The following is a 17,767-nucleotide window of genomic DNA, read 5'->3' as shown; positions in this document are numbered from 1 at the left end:
TTTGCCTCTAAGTAACTCGTGTGTTACTCCCAAACAAGGACGTTGCCTTACACGGCTGCAGTGTGGTCATAACATCAGGAGTTGACATTGATTTGGGACCATAAAACCTACAACAAACCGTATTCACATTTTGCCATTCAGTTGCCATGTCGTTTTACCCTTTAATCTGGAAGGGTTCATGACACTGACATTGAAAAGCACAGGCTAGGGACGTCCCTGGTGGCGCAGTGGTTAAGAGTCTGCCTGCCAATGCAGGGGACATGGGTTTGAGCCCTGGTTCGGTAAGCTCCCACATGCCACGGAGCAACGAAGCCCGTGCGCCACAACTACTGAGCCTGTGCTCTAAAGCCCGTGAGCCACAACTACTGAGCCTGCGAGCCACAACTGCTGCTACTGTGGCAGCAGAACAACTGAAGCCTGTGTGCGTAGAGCCCCTGCTCTGCAACAAGAGAAGCCCCCACAATGAGAAGCCCGCGCACGGCAAGGAAGAGGAGCCCCCGCTCGCCACTAGAAAAAGCCCGCGTGCAGTGACAAAGACCCAACGCAGCCAAATAAATTAATTAAAAAAAAAAAAAAAAAAAGAAAAGCACTGGCTAATTATTCTGAAGACTTTCCTCCAGTGTGGGTTTTTCTGATTGGATTTGGGCTTTGCACTTTTGGTGGTATTTTCACAGAAGTGATGCTGTGTCTGTAGTGTGTCATCTGTCCTACTCCTGGAGATGCTTTGGTCCCCCTGTCTCCTGTGTCCTTTTGACACGTTCCTGGCATTCTTTAGGCACTTGCTTCCTTTCCAGTATAGCAAGGTGTTCCAGGCTTATTCTGTAATTTACCCAGTCCCAGCCCTGGAACCAGTCATGTTTCTGAGGAGCCCCAGAACCTTCTGGTGGAGCATGGCACTCAGGAAACAAGATGTGGTCGTTGGTTACGCTCATGGCTGGGGTAGGAAATAGCACCCCATGTCCATTTCCTTATTGGTCTATAAACATATTAAAAACCATGAGTTTACACTGATACTTCCAATTTCAAAACAACACAAGAGTCATTCTTTCCCTTTTTCATATTTGCAATTCCCTTGCTTGACAGTGAGAAACCCGGCTCCATTATCCATAATATACTTATTTGCTCCATCCTAGAGTACACACAAAGCACCTTCGGCATTGCTCACCTATGCTGGTGAAAAACAAGGCTACTAACAAGCGTTTAATATTTGTTTAGATTCTTTTTTGTCTCTAGTCTGAGGGCATATAGTCAAAATAAGGTGTTTAAAATTTACTTGGGTGTTTCTCCCCCTTCGTTGTGGATATGCAATTCATGCGCAATATGGTTCCGTTCATATACTCCACTGTTTTATTTCCCTACCCTTGTTTACTTTTGTTTGTGCAATATATTAACATGGTTCCCCAACCAGAACTTCCCAAAAGGTACAAAAGTTACATCTCCCCCCAACCCCCATAACCAATCTCTTTAGTCTCTGACTTCTCCTTCCTGTGTTTCTTTTTGTACAAGATACATGTGTATTTTATTTCCCTTTCTTCCACAAAAGGTAGCACACTCTACTCTTGCATGTTGCTTTTTTTCAATTAATAATATATCCTGGAAACCACTCCGCATCAGCTGAGTTCTTCCTTATTCTACTATTATGGTAGCTATCATCATTTACAACTGTCTTACATTCCACCGTGTGGAAGCACCATTTTATATTTGACTATTTCACTTGAGACTCTTCAGGCTGTTCCGTAGCTTTTGCAGTTACAAACAAGGCTGCAACAAATAATCCGTGCACATATATTTTCTTTTGTTGTCAGTATATTTTTAGGGTATAATCCTGAAAGTGGGATTGCTAAATCAAAAGAAATGTATTTTTTATTAGTGTTCAATGCCCCTCGGTAAGGGATGTGCAAACCTGCACTCTCACCAGCAGCGAATGAGGGTGCCAGTAACGCCACAGCCACACCAAGAGAATGTGCAGTCACACTTTTTGATTACTGCCCATCTGAATGATGAGAAATGGTATCTGTGTAGCTTTCATTTGCATTTCTCGAGTGAGGTCAAGCTTATGTTTCAAGATCCAATTTACTCATTTATGAATTCTATCTTTTGCCCACTTGTCTATTGGATTTTTGGTATTCTCAATCTTTAACAGTCCTTCACATATCAGGGATATTAGCCCATTATCTGTGAGAAATTTTCTTCCAGTGTGTCATTTGCCTTTGACCTTGTTTGTAGTGTTTTATCCTCATAGAAAAGTTTCGTTTTGTTACCTTTTCATATGGTTAAACTGATTAATCTTAAATCTCCTCTGGATTTTGAGTCCTAGAAAATCTTCCCCAACACCCATGTCAAAGACATTCATCCATGTGTTTTGTAGTACTTGTATGGTTTCAATTTTTACATTTAGATCCCTCATCGGTTTGTTTATTCTTGTGTATGCTGTGAGTTATGAATTAACTATCTTTTGCCAAATTTTAACCAGCTGTCCTGCACTATTTAAAAAAAAAAAAGCCTACCTGTATCTATTTCTGGACTTTCTATTGTATTCTACAGGCCTGAATTACCTCCCTGATTCAATCACAGAGGTTTTATAGTGTGTTTTAATGTCTACCAGGGCTAGTCTCCTCGTAGTTTGTTTTAAATAACTTTTCCTGGATCTTCTTTCATTCAATCTTCTTAGAGCATGTATTTAAGTAAAATTTTAATGCCAAAATTGATGCTCTTAAGTGTCAAAATGAAAATACCAGAAGCAGGGTTTCCAGGGATGTTAAACACCTGAAAGCAGAGGCTTGGCTGGGCCTCACCCAGGAGGTCACCCTGTTGCATCTGGTCACGCACCCTGAGGTCGCCTAGGAGAGCTGCTTTGAGCGCCGCTCCTTCTCACTGTACAGGTCCCTGTAGCAGCTTATTGCGTCGTTGATTGCTCTCGAAACTTTCAGGTTCCACGCATCATCAGGGCTGTTACCGGTAAGGACCTGCAAGCCGGCCTCGAAATGCGCGAAGGCTGCTGACAGCTCCCGTGTGGTTAGTTGGCGCAGGGCAGGTGCAGCCTCTTCACCTGCCTCCTCCTCCTCTCCTGCCGGTTCCTGCTCCAGCCGCACCAGCTCCTCATTTGAGAGACCCTCCTCGTGGGACAGCAGCAGCTGGTCCACGTCAGCTTCTCCCACCTCTCCGAGCGCCACACTCTTGGCAAGGGTCACGATATTCTGTTGAAGCTGGGCAATGTTGTCTGTTTGGGAAACACTCTGGAACTGAACACACTCGGGCCAAATCTTCTTCCACACGCCGTTCATTGTTGCTGGCCTGAGCTCCTCCCAAGCTATTGCAATGTTGTCCACAGCATCCATGATGCTGTACTTTCTCCAAAACTCCCTGATCTCAGCTGTATCGTCCCCATCTGTTGCTTCTAGGATGTGCTCAAAAGTTCTTCTCAGGTAATGAGCTTTGAAGGTAGAGGCCACACCTTGACCCATGGGCTGGATCGAGTCAGCTGTATTGTCATGAAGATATTCCACTCTTACATTATCAGACAGATCGCTCAAATTTACTGGGTGGCATGGTGCGTTGTCTAAGATGAGCAGTGCTTTGTTGGTGAGATTATTTTGGGCACAGTATTTTTCAATGGCAGGACAAAAAAAGTATGTGAACCACTCATGAAAGATGCTCCTGGTTGCCCAAGCCTTTTTATTTGAGCGCCAAATCACAGGCAAATTGGGCTTGGAGTACCCCTCCAGAGCCTTGGGGTTTTCTGAGTGGTACACCAATAAGGGCTTCAACTTAAAGTCCCCAGCTGCATTGCCGCCAAGAAGCAGCATCAAGCGATCTTTGGATGATTTAAACCCGGGCTCAGCTTTCTCTTCTACCGAAATAAACGTTCTTTCAGGCATTCTTTTCCAATAAAGCCCTGTCTCATCTACATTAAAAACTTGCTGGGGGGTGTACTCACCTTCTTGGATGATGCTTTTCAGGACTTCTGGATATACATCCTCCTTGCCAGGAGCCGTGCTGTTCATCTTGAAGTGGGGCAAACAGTGGCGTTCCTTGAATCTCACAAACCACCCTTTACTTGCACTAAACTTTGCTGTTTGCGAGCTTTCCCCTTGTTCACGCTGTAAGTCATCAAACAAACTCTTAGCCTTCTCCTGAATAACGGCGACGCTCAGGGGCACGTTTCGCTGGCTCTGGTCTTCAAGCCACACACGCAACAATCGCTCCATGGTCTCCATGACTGCACTTCGGTGGCGAGTCAACCGGGAGGCTCTCAACGGAGTAGCTATTTGTGAACTCGCTTTGATTTTTTCTTTGTTATCTCGGATTGTCGCCACTGTAGAGACAGCAAGGCCTAAGGCCTTTGCGACCTGGCTGAGCTTTTCACCCACTTCAAACCGTCTTAACACTTCTAATTTCACGTCGAGGGTAATTGCTTTCCGTTCCCTTTTGGCACTCGGGATGGCCGTCGCATTTCGGGGCCTTTTCCCAGGCATCTTTGTCTCTGGAATGTACTAAAAGAACAGCAGTCCCAGGTGCGAGAAAGCCTGTGGTTATTCTATGCCCCCTTGCAGAACTTGGGGAAGAGAAAGTGGGGCTTCGAGGAGGCGCAGGCTGCCGTCCCTGGGGACGTGGAAGGGTCAGCACAGGCCGGCCCACGACACTGTCCAGGGCGGCCAGCGTGGGCCTCCGGCGTCGATCAGAACGTCCACATCCCTGGACAGCACGCGTGGGTTTCCGTGATGCAGAAACAACTCCGTGAGCGGCAGTAGGCTGCACAGCACACGCAGCCCCAGTGCTATGCTTCCTGCCGGAACCGGTTCCCAGCGCGGCGCCTGTACCAACAGGAGCCCGCCGGCTGGGCCTGGCGGGGCGGCGTTCGCTCTTGTGAGCCGCTTCCCATGGAGGACCCCGGAAATACCTGTCCTTGGAGACGCCGGATTTAAAATAAATCTAAAGGCGCTGGCTGTCCCCTCAGCACCTCGCCCGCGTCGGTCACCGCGGGCCAGGGCGGCGCGCAGGTTGAGATCCGAGTCAGGCCGTAGAGTAGACACCTAAGGAGAGGTCCCCGCGTCGTCGCCTTGGCCTCACCGCGCATGCGTCCGGCACCCGGAGGTCGGCTGGGGGTGTGGCGCCCTATGACCTATTCACCGCTGCACTGTGCGTGCGCGCGCCCGAGCGGCGCGAGGTCGGGGTCGGGGGATGTCGCAGTGGCTGGTGGTGGCGGCCGGGCCGCTCGCCGTGCTGTGGCGATGCGGCGGTGGCCCACGAAGCGGCAGGACGGCCGGGGCAGGCGTGAGGGCCCTCGGAACCGCCCAGCAGGTGAGCGGGGAGGCGTTGCCCGGCGGTTCCGGGCGGCGGGGGCGGGGGCTGCGCTCGACGCCGCGGTGACGTCATCTAGCTGCGCCGGCCGGCGCGGGGACCGGGTGTGAGAACCGGGGCACCGAAAAGCGGGGGTGCGGCGGCGTCTACCACATCCCCCGGCCAGCGCGGGGGAGCGGGGCGCGGGAACCGGGTGCGGGAACCCGGGCACCAAGAGGCGGAGGCGTGGCGGCGGCGATCACAGCCCCGGCCGGCTGGCCCCGGGGCTCCAGCCCATCCCCGCGGCTGAGCAGGCTGACGCTCGCCCGAACCGGTCTCCGTCTGTCCTCGGAGCCCCCGCCCTTTTCTTCGAAAGTTCCCGCTGCCTCCCAGAGCCCTGCCCACTGCCCGCGCGTCCTTATTCCAGTCTCCCAAGAGCCGCGTGGAGCGAATTGCGTTCAGGTCTCTCTCCGCTGCGAACTTACCGTGTCATCTCGGCGCTCGCTCCGACCACGAGGTGGTTTCCTCCTGGGCTCAGCGGTGATATGACTTCTGCACTATCTCGCAGGGTTGCTCTCTGTTATGATGACGGACGTGAAAGAGTTTTGTCAAGTCTTAAGTGGTTTTTATTCGAGCAACATTCGTCGAGTCCAGTTCTGCCACTCTAATCGTAGCTAACATTTTTTGAGGGCTTCCGTGTTAAGGGCTTTACAGGGACGGTCTCCTTTAAGTCTTACACCCGTTCTGTAGGTAGGAGCTGCTCTAACTCTGTTTTAGAGGAGAGGAAACGTAAGGCCACAGCTGGTCAGCATCTGCGCTTTTAGATACTCCTGTATTGTACGCCTTCCCCTGGGTTAGATACTCTGAAATACACCATATTTTAAGGTTTGTTTTTGTACATCCCAGGGAGCAGTGATCACATTGAATTCTTTTCTGAGGGACTAATGTGGAGCCGCGGATTTTGATCGGAGAAAGTTATCTTGGTTTTAAGACAGTATTGAAAGACGGAGAAGGGTTCCATGGGTTCATTTTCTGTCCTGTCTTCAGGAGTGAACTTTTCTCTCTCATTTCTGTTCATTTTGGAGCTGGTGCACGTCAGTTTCAGGTTGTTTCCGGTAATATCAGTGAAAGCAGAGCCTTTCACCTGTGGCCACGTGGCAGCTCAGTATTGCAGGGGGCTGTGCTAGTTGTTAACCTGGTGGAAGGCAGTCATTGATGGGGTGCAGCGCAGGTGTGTCATGAATTCCATGGACCTCAGTGGTTTTAGTTATGAAGGGAGGAAGTTGGATGATCTTTGTGTTCCTTCCCAGACTGAGCTGTTCTGTTCATCTGTGGAGTCTGCTAGCCAGGGCATGTCGCAGGGAACAGGACAGGCAAGGGGTTTGCCCCGTGAGCTGCTCTCCTTTGAGGGCTTGGTGACTTGTAGTCTGAGGGGGGCATGTGAAGGCTGGAGATGAAGTAGCAGACTGCTTTATAGTTAAAAGATGTGCTCATTTAACTATAGTCAGCACTCCTCAAGGGGAAGCTTATGTTTTGGAAGTTTCTATGAGTTATTTTTTCATTCAGTGAGCTTCCTACATTGTTCCTGCCACACAAGACAACAAATGTGTAGGTAGCATGTTAGGCGGTTATGTGAGGTATGAAAGAAGAGGAAGCAGAACAAAGGAAGTAGGAAACGAAGAGAAGGGGTGGAGGAGGATAAATGTCACGTTATCTTAGGTGGGGTAATCGACTTCTGAAGGAAGTGAGGATTGAGCTGGAGCTGCCGGCCTATTCACAAGCGCCTGGTGGGGCTGCACCTGTGTGCATCTGAGACACAGACCAGGGTCACCTGATTTGTGATCTTACAAAGAAAGGACAGTGGTGCTTTGCTTGTTAAAGGGAGACTGTGGTGTGCACAGCTTCACGTGTTGGCTTTGCATATCCAAACACCAAGAATGGATGGTAGACCCCTGTCTTTGAGAGCTGCATCTGACCTAATGTGGTCCCCTAACCAAATCAGAAAAAGACTAAATTATAAATTAGAATAAAGGAATTGGATATTTTCTCAAGTTTTGGGGGCCTGAAGATCATACTTTGTCCTTCTAGGGTTGGAGGCTGCCTGACAGCGAGACTGGACGCCAGAATCCTCGCCACACACCTTCGGCTCCCAGTTGCCTTGCCTCAGGTGCTCACCAGCCCCTCTGAACTTCTGCGTTCCCACCCCGCAGGGGGATGGCAGCACCTGCTTCCTCAGGGTGGGCACTGGGGAGCAGAGGAGGGGACCGAAGCGCCTGGCACCCAACCAGGGCCCAGGACCACCACCTTCTGTGCGCCTTTGCCTAAACTTGCCCTCACAGTGACAGCCTTTGCGACATCAGGTTCTGGTCCCCTTGTGCGCGGTGACCTGCTGCGGTGGGGAGGTGGCGTTCATGGCGCACAGGCTCCAGGAGCCTCAGCACTGGTAACCGCATGTCTCCTTCCTGAGCTTCCCTGTTTGGAGTTTTCCCTGATTTTAGTACCTTTCTCATAGCTTACCTTACTTTTTAGCGCTCTGTGGCCTTTGCTAGGGATGTGTGAATAATTTGGCTTATGAGCAAATTAATAATCGTTAGGGAATGAGTTTGCTTCGGGGAATAGCCTGCCTCACCGTGGAAGATGGTACGACTGAAGTAACACAAGTGTCGTCACCTGCGGATCCAGTTTCATTGTGACAAAATATTGGGAACAATCCAAATCTTTGGTTAGGTTGGGGTTTTTTTGAATACAGTTAGTACTAGGTTACTGAGTGTGCTTAGAGCTTGTTTTTTAGTATGGTGGCTTTTATTGTGCTCGTTTTTGCTGTAATGGCTTTTGACCTGTGATAGTGAAAAACCGAAATTGTCTCTAGTGCCGTCCTTAATTGATGTTAAGTATTGTTAGCAGCTTACGGTAAAAACTGTTGTTTTCCTCTCTGAGAACTATGGAAAATACAACGTCTAGGAAAACGTTTGCTTTCCCGACAAAAACACTAACCTGTGGCTGATCAAAGATAAATCATAATATTCTTTGGTTTTTAAATTTCATATGATTTTAATGTTAGAATAATGTTTGTTTTTGAGGCTGTAAAAATTTCAGTGACTAAAATTGCCTGAGGCAGGAAGTGATTAGTTTTGTTTTGTTTTTTTTTGACAGCTGTAGCTCTAAAAATTCTTCATGTATCTCTGCTTTGCATTCAGTTTCTTCTTCTCCTGTTTGAATCATATTTTTAATGAGATAAAGCAGATAAAGGCCTCAGGTTTACACCCCAGCCCAAATCCTGGTCCCTTTGAGCCTGTAACTGCCACTGTGAGAAGATGCCCCATCAGATTGCAGAGGAAGCTAATTCTCTTTCCCATTTCAGTGCCTCCAGGGAATCCGCTTTCAGCAGTTGGCTCTGTGGAAGAGACAGACGTCAGTTTCCCAGTGGCTGTGTTCAAAACCACCCAAAGGTACCTGTCTTTCTCCTACCATCGTTGGCAGCATAAGGGCACAGGAACCGAGGCGAGTGAGGCTTCCTTGGTGTCCTGCATCATGGGGAGTGGGGACAGGGTGCATGATGGCTCAGGAGGCCCGGACCTCTCGTTTTCTAGCTTCCGTATTCAGTCACGCTTAGCTCTCCCCATTTCTGGGTCACCTGCCGCCACGTCTTTACAGTTTTGATACATCAGTGTAGGTGGTGAAAGAGAAACTCTTCCAGAAGGAAGTTGCCGCTGGGTGAATCTTTGGGGATGCATGGGAACAAACCTTTGTTTCTGCACATCTGAGGGCCAAGCTGAGCCTCACGTTTGGAAAGCAGAACAGAGACCTCATGTAGAGTGCAGTTAGTTTGGGGCACGTGTAGCCCCGAGGGCGGGCGGTGGGCTGTGCTCAGCGCTTCTCGGGAGACCCTGTGTGGAGGCTTGCAGTGCGGAGCGGAGGGCACTTAGGACACGGAGGCGCACGCTGGTCTCGCCAAGCTGAGGTCGGGAGGAAAACCCGCTTCTCCCGTGCGCTTCCTCTCCTGGGTTGACAGTGTGGCTGCTTTTGTGAGTGTGCTGTGCGCCCCTCATCGTTTTGTCCCAGTGGGTTTGAGAAGTTCTTTAAGAGGAGTAGAAGAAACACAGACTTAGAAAACCAACAGCTCCAAAAAAAAAGAAAAACCAAACAAAATGGTAAAGGGGACATCTGACAAATCAGACTGTCAAAATTTTACGTTTGAGAATTTTTTAGTTCTTTAATTAAGTTAACTATTTTTGGCCACCCATGCAGCATGTGGGATCCTAGTTCCCCGACCAGGGATTGAACCCGTGCCCCCTGCAGCGGAAGCGCAGCGTCCTAACCACTGGACCGCCAGGGAAGTCCCCACTGGAGAATTTTTTTTTTTTTAATTTTTATTTATTTATTCATTTATGGCTGTGTTGGGTCTTCGTTTCTGTGCGAGGGCTTCCTCTAGTTGCGGCGAGCGGGGGCCACTCTTCATCGCGGTGCGCGAGCCTCTCACTATCGCGGCTTCTCTTGTTGCGGAGCACAGGGTCCAGATGCGCAGACTCAGTAATCGTGGCTCACGGGCCCAGTTGCTCCGCGGCATGTGGGATCCTCCCAGACCAGGGCTCGAACCCGTGTCCCCTGCATTGGCAGGCGGATTCTCAACAACTGCGCCACCAGGGAAGCCCCCCACTGGAGAATTTTTAAAGCGTTCATTAATGTTGAGTTAGTCTGGGGAGGTGAGCAGCAGGGGGCCCGTGCGTGGGTGGTCCTGGTATTTCCTTCCCTTCACTTGTCTGTGGACGTGGCCTCACTCCCTCCCTTTGTCTTCGGGGCTCAGCACCTCCACAGCTTGTGTGGATCTGAAGCCTCGACAGATCTGTTTGTGAAGTTATAGCGTAGTTTGGTGATGTGGGTGGGTGAAGTGAATATTCAGCGGTGTGTTTCTCCTGGGAAATGTCTCCTGCTCGGGTAGCCAGGAGCAAGAAGTGGAACGAGGCCCATAGAAGCTCGTTGGGAGGAGTGCTTACATGATTCGCTTCAAATGTAAGACTTCTTTGAAGACTCGTGTTTTGTCCTTAATGTTTATGCAAATCTTCGCTCTATCTTATAATGTGCTTGGCCGTTCCTGGGGTCATTCTGGCCTTCGGGCTTGCATGGCTTTGAGTTGGGGTTGCTGCAGTGGTGCCGTGTACGTCATGGGGCAGCTCGGGCTTTTATCCTGGAACTTGGATGAATGTTGTGCTCAGGCCCTGCATCTGCTGTTGTTGACTGGCTGTGGATGGATTGCCTAGCGGAGAAAGTGATCTTTGTCTCAAGTCTCTGTCTGCCCACCTTTTCTTTCTTTCTTTCTTTTTTTTTTTAACATCTTTATTGGAGTATAATTGATTTTATTTTATTTTTTATTATTTATTTATTTCTTTATTTTTTATAACATCTTTGCCCACCTTTTCTTTACTCAGGGGAATGATTTTTTTTTTTTTAATATTTATTTATTTAGCTCTGCTGAGTCTTAGTTGCGGCACGCGGGATCTTCATCGCCGTGTGCGGGATCTTTTTTAGTTGTGGCACTCGGGCTCCTTACTTGCGGCATGCGAGCGCTTAGTTGTGGCACGTGGGATCTAGTTCCCTGACCAGGGATCGAACCTGGGACCCCTGCATTGGGAGCGTGGAGACTTAGCCACTGGACCACCAGGGAAGTCCCAGGGAAATGATTTTTGTTTGAGTTTTGGGTTAGTTTCCTAAGTTCTGATGGAAAAACACATTCCTGTGTGTGTTCTCCACTTTCAGCTCTTTACTTCTGGTTTCCCCATCAAATGATTCTGCAACAGCTCAGCTCAGTTCTGACACTCTACCTGGAGTTGGCATCAGATTCCGCCCACGGGTTAAGGGCTCAGTCCTGAAATCCGCCCCCCAACACCCACTTCAGACGCCAATCACAAATCCAGGTTGTCACCTGCGCTTCTGACCAACTGGTTGTAAGTCAGAGGTTCCCGTGACCCCCTTCTCTGGTCCAGTTAATTTGCCAGAGTGGTTCACGGAACTCAGGAAACTGATTTACTTACTGGACGGCTGGTTTATTATGAAGGACGTTATAAGTGAACAGCCAGACGGAGAGATACACAGGGCGAGGTTGGGAAGGGTCCCGGGGGCAGTGCGGGGTGCACCCCTGTCCAGCGTGTGGACGGGTTCCTGTCCGCCAACGTGGAAGCTCTCTGAACCCGGCCCTTTCGGGTTTTGTGGAGGTTCTGTTGCACGGGCAGTGTTGATTAAATCACTGGTGATGGATGCAAGCTACAGAGGTCGTGGGGCGGGGGAGCTGCAAGTTCCAGCCCTCCAGGCCCCTGGACCCAGCCCCCATCCTTGGGGGCTTCCCAGAAGTCATCTCATTAACACGAACTCTGATGTGGTGAAAGTGAAAGGGGCTTACTGTGGACAGCAGAAGGTCTTCTTTCTTCTCACTTAAGAAATTATGAGGGTTTGGGGGGCTCCTTCCGGGAAGACCAAATGTATATTTCGCATTAAAAAGCACATATCACACAGGCCAAACAAAGGTAAATATCTGTCAGACGCCACGATAGCAATTATTTCCCTTTGTCTTATGTTCTTTCCCCTTGTCGTTTTTGTGTACGCTAAAATGCTTTCTGGAAATTTTAATTGGAGGTGTAGTTGATTTAGTTACATGGGGAGAGGAGGGTTTTTCCGTGGATGTGCCCAGCTTTCCAGGACCGCTCAAGCCTCCTGACCCTTCGATTGCACTAGGAGGTAATGGGGCCTTTAGAGCACAGATGGGCATGTCCTGAGTAAGACCCATCCCCCCCCCAGTACATACTTGGCATCTGACGGAAGGGTGGGGGGCTCCGGGGGTACTTATGGGGCTGGACTGGTGTAATTTCAACTGTTCCTGCTTCACACGTGCACGCTGCAGGAGGAGGCTTGGGGACTGGACCAGTCGTCTAGTCTGTGGGCCACAAGTGTTCTGAGGGGAGGGGGTCGTGTCTGAGAGTTGGTGGCATGAGTGCCAGCCTGTCTCATCACTTATTTAAAAGTAACCCCTCCTGGGGAATTCCCTGGCGGTGCAGTGGTTAGGACTCCGCGCTTTCACTGCCAAGGGGCCCGGGTTTGGGGAGGTGAGATCCTGAAAGCCGAGAGGCTCAGCCCCCCTCCAAAAAAAAACAAACAAAAAAAACTGGTGGTGCTAGGTGACAACTCACACGTGGGTACAGTCACTCATGATTTCAAAGAGTGTGAGAAACTGTTTTAAAATTTCCTTCTTTTCTGGAAACGTGTGGGGTTGGCGTGGGCCCGCAGCCCCCACCACCTGGGCCGTGCCCTGATCCCAGGAGGGCACGGCAAGTTCTCCTGCCGCCCTTCCGAAGGGCACACCGCCACGTTTCGGCTCTGCCCCTTGCCGCCCCAGCCGCTTCCCTTCCGCTCCGGGAGGCACCCGTTCTGGGAACATTGTATGTTGGAAAGCATTTTCCTATTCTCTGAATCCTCCTTCCCTGGACAGTTAGATATGATTGTTTTCTGAGGTCAGAGTTTGTGTTTTCCCTTAGGAACTAGTGAACCAAAGGACGCTGGTCCTGCAGCGGATGGAGAGAAGAGAGGAGGAAAGCGGTATGACCTTGCCTGGTGGAAGCGGTTACAGAAGGTTTGTGTGTGTCCGAGGACCAGACCCAGATGGGCTGTCACTTTTCTGAGGAAGTAGTCACTGCAGGCTCGGGCTTCGGACAGCTTTTCTGCTTGTGTTGCAAAGATTCTAAGCAGTGGATTTAATTTCTAAAACTGCGGAGATTTCCATCTGAATTTTTAAAGACCCAGAGAAGCGATCGCCTCAGGGATGCTGCCTGCTTATCCTGGGCGGCCCAGGGAGCGGCAGCGCTGCTGTGGTCTCAGCCGCGGGCAGTGGGTGGGTTTGGCCTTGCACGTGGAGGCCGCAGGGAGCGGGGTCAGGAGGGAGGGTCTGGGCGACCTCTCCCGCGTCCGTGAAAGGAAATGGCCATTTTCATGTAAGAACCACCCTCATTTAACTGTAACATGTGTCTGTGTTCTATTTTTCCACAGGGAGAGGTCCCCTGGGATGACAAGGATTTCTGCAGTCTGGCTGTTCTGGGGTCAGGTGTTGCTGTGGCATTTCTCTACTTCTGTTTCCGAGATCCTGGGAAGGAAATCACCTGGAAGCACTTCGTGCAGTATTACCTGGCGAGAGGTCTGGTGAGGGACTCACACACTGCCTGCCCAGGGAGAAGGTGGCCGGTCAGCCTCGGGGTGCAGACGCATGCGGCTTTCCTTTCGCCAGTGACTGCGCTGCCGCACGCCCACGCCCGTGCTCGCCGGGCGGGCGTCTCTTTAACATCACGGCCTGACTCATCTTGCGTTAGCTTTGGCTTCTGAGACTTGGTTCTGTTTGTTTATCTTTACACTTCATTCTCGAATCTGATTGAGAGCTTTCCTCCTCTTAGGGCGCCCCTGCCCCGCTGGCTCGCACCAGCAGAGTCCCCCCGGCTTGTCCTGCGGGATGCTCAGGCTGGAGTGTAGACTTCCCCAAGCACGGAGGCCTTGCTTCCCCGTTGCCCTAAACAGCGCACGGTTAAGGTCGGGCTTTCCCCCTGTGTGGTGAGGTCCATAAGGAGCTCTTGTTTTCCACCAGGTCTGCGGCTGGGGCCTGTGTTGGCCTCTGTCCTCAGAGAGGCCGGTGGCGATGCTGCCTGTGGAGTGGGGGGAAGGCTGCTGCGGCCCCTCTCCGCCGAGGACCTGCCCCTGTAGGTGTGGCGCGGGCAGGCTGAGGGTGCGGTGAGACCAGCGTCCTGGGCCTGCATTCGGGGCAGGTTCCAGACTTTCCTCGAGGTCCGACGTGGCTTACGGAGACACGGTTGTTCCAAAACGGCCTGGAACACGTAAGGGCGACGTGTTCCCTCCCCAGCCCACCTGACGCAGCCCTGCGCTCAGCTCCTGCAGCGCCTGGTGGGGCCCGACTCTCGCCTGGCTCAGTTAGACGAGGACCAGATCCCGCTCTCTTGGGGGAACTTTCATGTCAGCTGGGAGAGTCCAGCACGTGAACATGAGGGCTGCATCCTCCCCCAACCCCACCTGAGTTGTCTGAGGAGATCCCCTGATAATACCTTCAGGTGTCACAGAAGCAAGTCATCTTAGGCACAGAGCTCCCTGGCCTGGAACAGATGTTCTTTTGTGAAGGGGTTGTTTGGGAACAAAAAACTACAATATTCCAAAACCTTGGTAGCAGTCTTCGGTTTTTTGGGGGATTTTTTTTTTTTAAATAAATGTATGTACATTTTGTTTCTTTTTTAATAGATATATATTTATTTATTTATTTGGTTGCGCCGGGTTTTAGTTGTGGCACATGGGCTCCTTAATTGCAGCACACGGGCTCTTTAGTTGTGGCATGTGAACTCTTAGTTGCGGCATGTATGTGGGATCTAGTTCCCTGACCAGGGATCGAACTCGGGCCCCCTGCACTGGGAGCGCAGAGTCTTAACCACTGGACCACCAGGGAAGTCCCAGTAATCTTCATTTTAAAACAGCATTGTTTTTTTTCCTGATTACAAATGTAATACATGCTTGCTGCAAAAAAATTTGGGGAAATAAATAAAAGTATAAAGAAAGAAATCGCCGTCTGCTAACCCAGGCTGGCCTTTTTTTGTGATCCTCCTGGCCGGTCTGAAAGCGGAGCTGCTCACTCTTCTACACCCTCTGTCTGACTGTCCCGTTGCACACTGCGGCAGCGGTGCACTGCGCTGGGGGAAGCGTGACGGGTCAGCTGGGCAGGGGTCCCGCGGGGCAGGGAGGACGTGCCTTGCCTTCGCCTCCATGAACCTGAGAGCTGGCAGGGCCCGGCTGGCTGGGGCTCCGCGTGTTGGCGGAGAAGCCAGGGCGGGCAGTCACCTGGAGTCCTGTCTGCCGTGCTTCCAGCTGTGGTACAGGCGTGTGCAGGAGTCGGGCGGTGGTGAGGTTCCACGCTCGGGGTCGTGTCCTCGCCGTGCAGGCCTGAGTCTTCCCGCTGTTTCCAGGAGGAGCCGTGTCGTTTCCAGTGGTTGTGGTGGTGTGGGCAGCAGGCCGTGTCTGAAGCTCCCCAGAGGGTGCGTGCCTTCGGGGCAGCGGGCTGTTCAGGCGACAGCAGCTAGCAGGCCTTGGGGCTGCACTTTCATTCTCGTCGGCACCGTTTTCTCGTGGTGCCTGCTGTCCGACCAGGGATTGAACCTGGAAAGCCCAGAATCCTAACCACTAGGCCACCAGGGAACCTCCCTCCTCTGGGAGTTTTAAGCCAGTTTGGAGGCTTAGTGCTCAGATGTACCACATCTTAACCCCTCTTCTTGCATTGGTTCCTGTTTATTAAAATAATCCCAGGCTAAAACTGTCCACGTTAGTAGGAAACAAAACCAAGACCTGTCCTGCGGAGTGTGAGCTGCCGTCGGACAGAGGCACAGCCCGTGTGTGTGAGGCTCGTCCGAGGAAGAGGCCCAGGGTTGCTGTGCCGTGCCCTGCCTGGGACCCCAGCTGTTCTGACTTGTCGGCTCTTTTCTAGGTGGACCGGCGGGAAGTCGTGAACAGACAGTTTGTGCGTGTTATTCCTGCCCCTGCGACGTCTGAGGTGAGGGCTGGGCTCAAGGCCGGTGTCCCAGACGTAGGTTTTGGTTTTGGTTTTTTTTTTTTTTTAACTTTTTGGGTTTATTTATTTATTTATGGCTGTGCTGGGTCCCCATTTCTGCGCGAGGGCCTTCTTCAGCCGCGGCAAGTGGGGGCCACTCCTCATTGCGGTGCGCGGGCCTCTCATCACCGCGGCCTCTCCCGTTGCAGAGCACAGGCTCCAGACGCGCAGGCTCAGCAATTGTGGCTCACGGGCCTAGCCGCTCCGCGGCACGTGGGATCCTCCCAGACCAGGGCTCGAACCCGTGTCCCCTGCACCGGCAGGCAGACTCTCAACCACTGCGCCACCAGGGAAGCCCTGGTTTTGGTTTTGGTTTTAGCATAAGCTGTAGTTTTCTGGGAATTCCCTCGTGGTCCAGTGGTTAGGAATCCGAACTCTCACTGCCAAGGGCGCAGGTTCAGTCCCTGGTCAGGGAACTAAGATCCCGCAAGCCTCGCGGCCAAAAAAAAAAAAAAAAAAAAAAAAAAAAAAAAAAAAAATGTAGTTTTCTGTTTTTTTAGAGAAATGCCTTCCCTGGTTTCACTTTCCAGCACCCACCTGTGCTCGTTTGTTTTGGTGACACGACAGGAACGGTCTTCCGAGTAGCACAGGACCCTCATAAAGCTGTAACTGTGCTTCAGTTTTGCCAAGTAACACGTGACAGCTGCCAGCTGAGATCTGGAAGGGGGAAGAATAAAATGACAGAGGAAGGCGATGTCAGCTGTCGATGGGCATTTATACTTCGACCTCAAACCTAAGCCTGTGGTTTGGGGCCAGGACAGGTGGCCTGTCAGAGCTGCTCAGGGCTTTGCTGGGAGAGGCTCTGGGGAGGGGCAGCGGCTGCGGGGGGCACCCCCTACAGCGCCTGGCGCCTTGGTCTCGGCAGAAGTTCGTGTGGTTCAACATTGGCAGCGTGGACACCTTCGAGCGCAAGCTGGAGACCGCCCACTGGGAGCTGGGCATCGAGCTCCCGGAGTAGACGGCCGTGGTCTACACCACCGAGAGCGACGGGTGAGTGGGCGCAGCTGGGCCCGGGACTGGCCACGCAGCGCTTCCTGCTGAACCTGCTTAGGCGTGTTACAGGCGTTCTCCGACAGTCACAGTGTCTGAGGTGGAAGATAAATTTGTTAGCTCTGTTTTTATTGAGGAAAGAATTGATCGGGGAAATGTTTAGCTAGGCAGCCTGAGGACTGTGTGCAGTGGGCCGGGAAGGGCTCAGCTGCGGGGAGGCCGTGCTGGGTCTGGAGGGGTTCTGAGGGAGGGGCCGCAGCTGCCTTGCCTGCCCCACAGGTGAAATCGGGCAGGTAGGTGTGCGTGGATGGGGGAAGCTGCATATACAGGTTGGCACGTTAAAAAACAAACTGTTCCCTTTTGTGTAGCAAAACCAAGTTCTGGAGCCGTCCACTGTTCATAGCCTGGAGGCAGTGTCTCTGGCCTGTCTCTCAAGGGAATGTGACAGATGGTTTTCTTGGACTTTCTAGGTCTTTCTTGCGAAGCCTGGTGCCCACCTTTCTCCTGATCGGAATCCTCCTCTATGTTGCGAGGAGGGGCCCGATGGGGGCTGGGCGTGGCAGGCGAGGAGGGGGCCTCTTCACCGTTGGCGAGACCACAGCCAAGATCATGAAGAACAACATCGGCGTGCGCTTTGCAGACGTGGTTGGTTGCGAAGAAGCCAAGTTGGAGATCATGGAGTTTGTGAATTTCCTGAAGAATCCCAAGCAGTATCAGGACCTCGGGGCCAAAATTCCAAAGGTACTGATGTGAGAAAGCATGGTGATGGTCTGAGCTTCGTCCTGGTTCACTGTGGACAGAGCTGGGACGGTGTAGCTTTTGGTAATGCTTCTGTGTATTATTAGATCACAGTGGGGAGTGGAA

The 17,767-nt window shown here is 51.6% G+C and overlaps 2 protein-coding genes across 2 annotated transcripts in view; one reads left to right on the top strand and one right to left on the bottom strand.

The window, feature by feature from the left end:
• Positions 1-2,840: 2,840 nt before the first annotated feature.
• CENPBD1 (Putative CENPB DNA-binding domain-containing protein 1) lies at positions 2,841-4,475 on the bottom strand. Its single transcript, XM_007172549.3, has one exon. It carries the CDS (start codon positions 4,473-4,475, stop codon positions 2,841-2,843), a length of 1,635 nt encoding a protein of 544 aa, XP_007172611.1.
• A 627-nt stretch (positions 4,476-5,102) lies between these two features.
• The window catches only part of LOC103005503 (AFG3-like protein 1), a 24,868-nt gene continuing 12,203 nt past the window's right edge, over positions 5,103-17,767 (top strand). Inside the window, 7 exon segments of the mRNA XM_057534131.1 lie at positions 5,103-5,301; positions 8,642-8,729; positions 12,804-12,898; positions 13,312-13,461; positions 15,791-15,856; positions 16,779-16,903; positions 17,374-17,644. Of these exon segments, the coding sequence (XP_057390114.1) occupies positions 5,182-5,301; positions 8,642-8,729; positions 12,804-12,898; positions 13,312-13,461; positions 15,791-15,856; positions 16,779-16,903; positions 17,374-17,644 (915 nt within the window). The 5' untranslated portion in view covers positions 5,103-5,181.

This window comes from Balaenoptera acutorostrata, chromosome 19, assembly GCF_949987535.1.
Source record: "Balaenoptera acutorostrata chromosome 19, mBalAcu1.1, whole genome shotgun sequence".
NCBI lineage: Eukaryota > Metazoa > Chordata > Mammalia > Artiodactyla > Balaenopteridae > Balaenoptera > Balaenoptera acutorostrata.
This window is presented reverse-complemented; position numbering and strand designations above follow the sequence as displayed.

What these genes read in the sequence shown, in the direction of transcription:
- CENPBD1 (XM_007172549.3), bottom strand. Translation starts at nt 4,475, where the DNA reads ATGCCTGGGAAAAGGCCCCGAAATGCGACGGCCATCCCGAGTGCCAAA.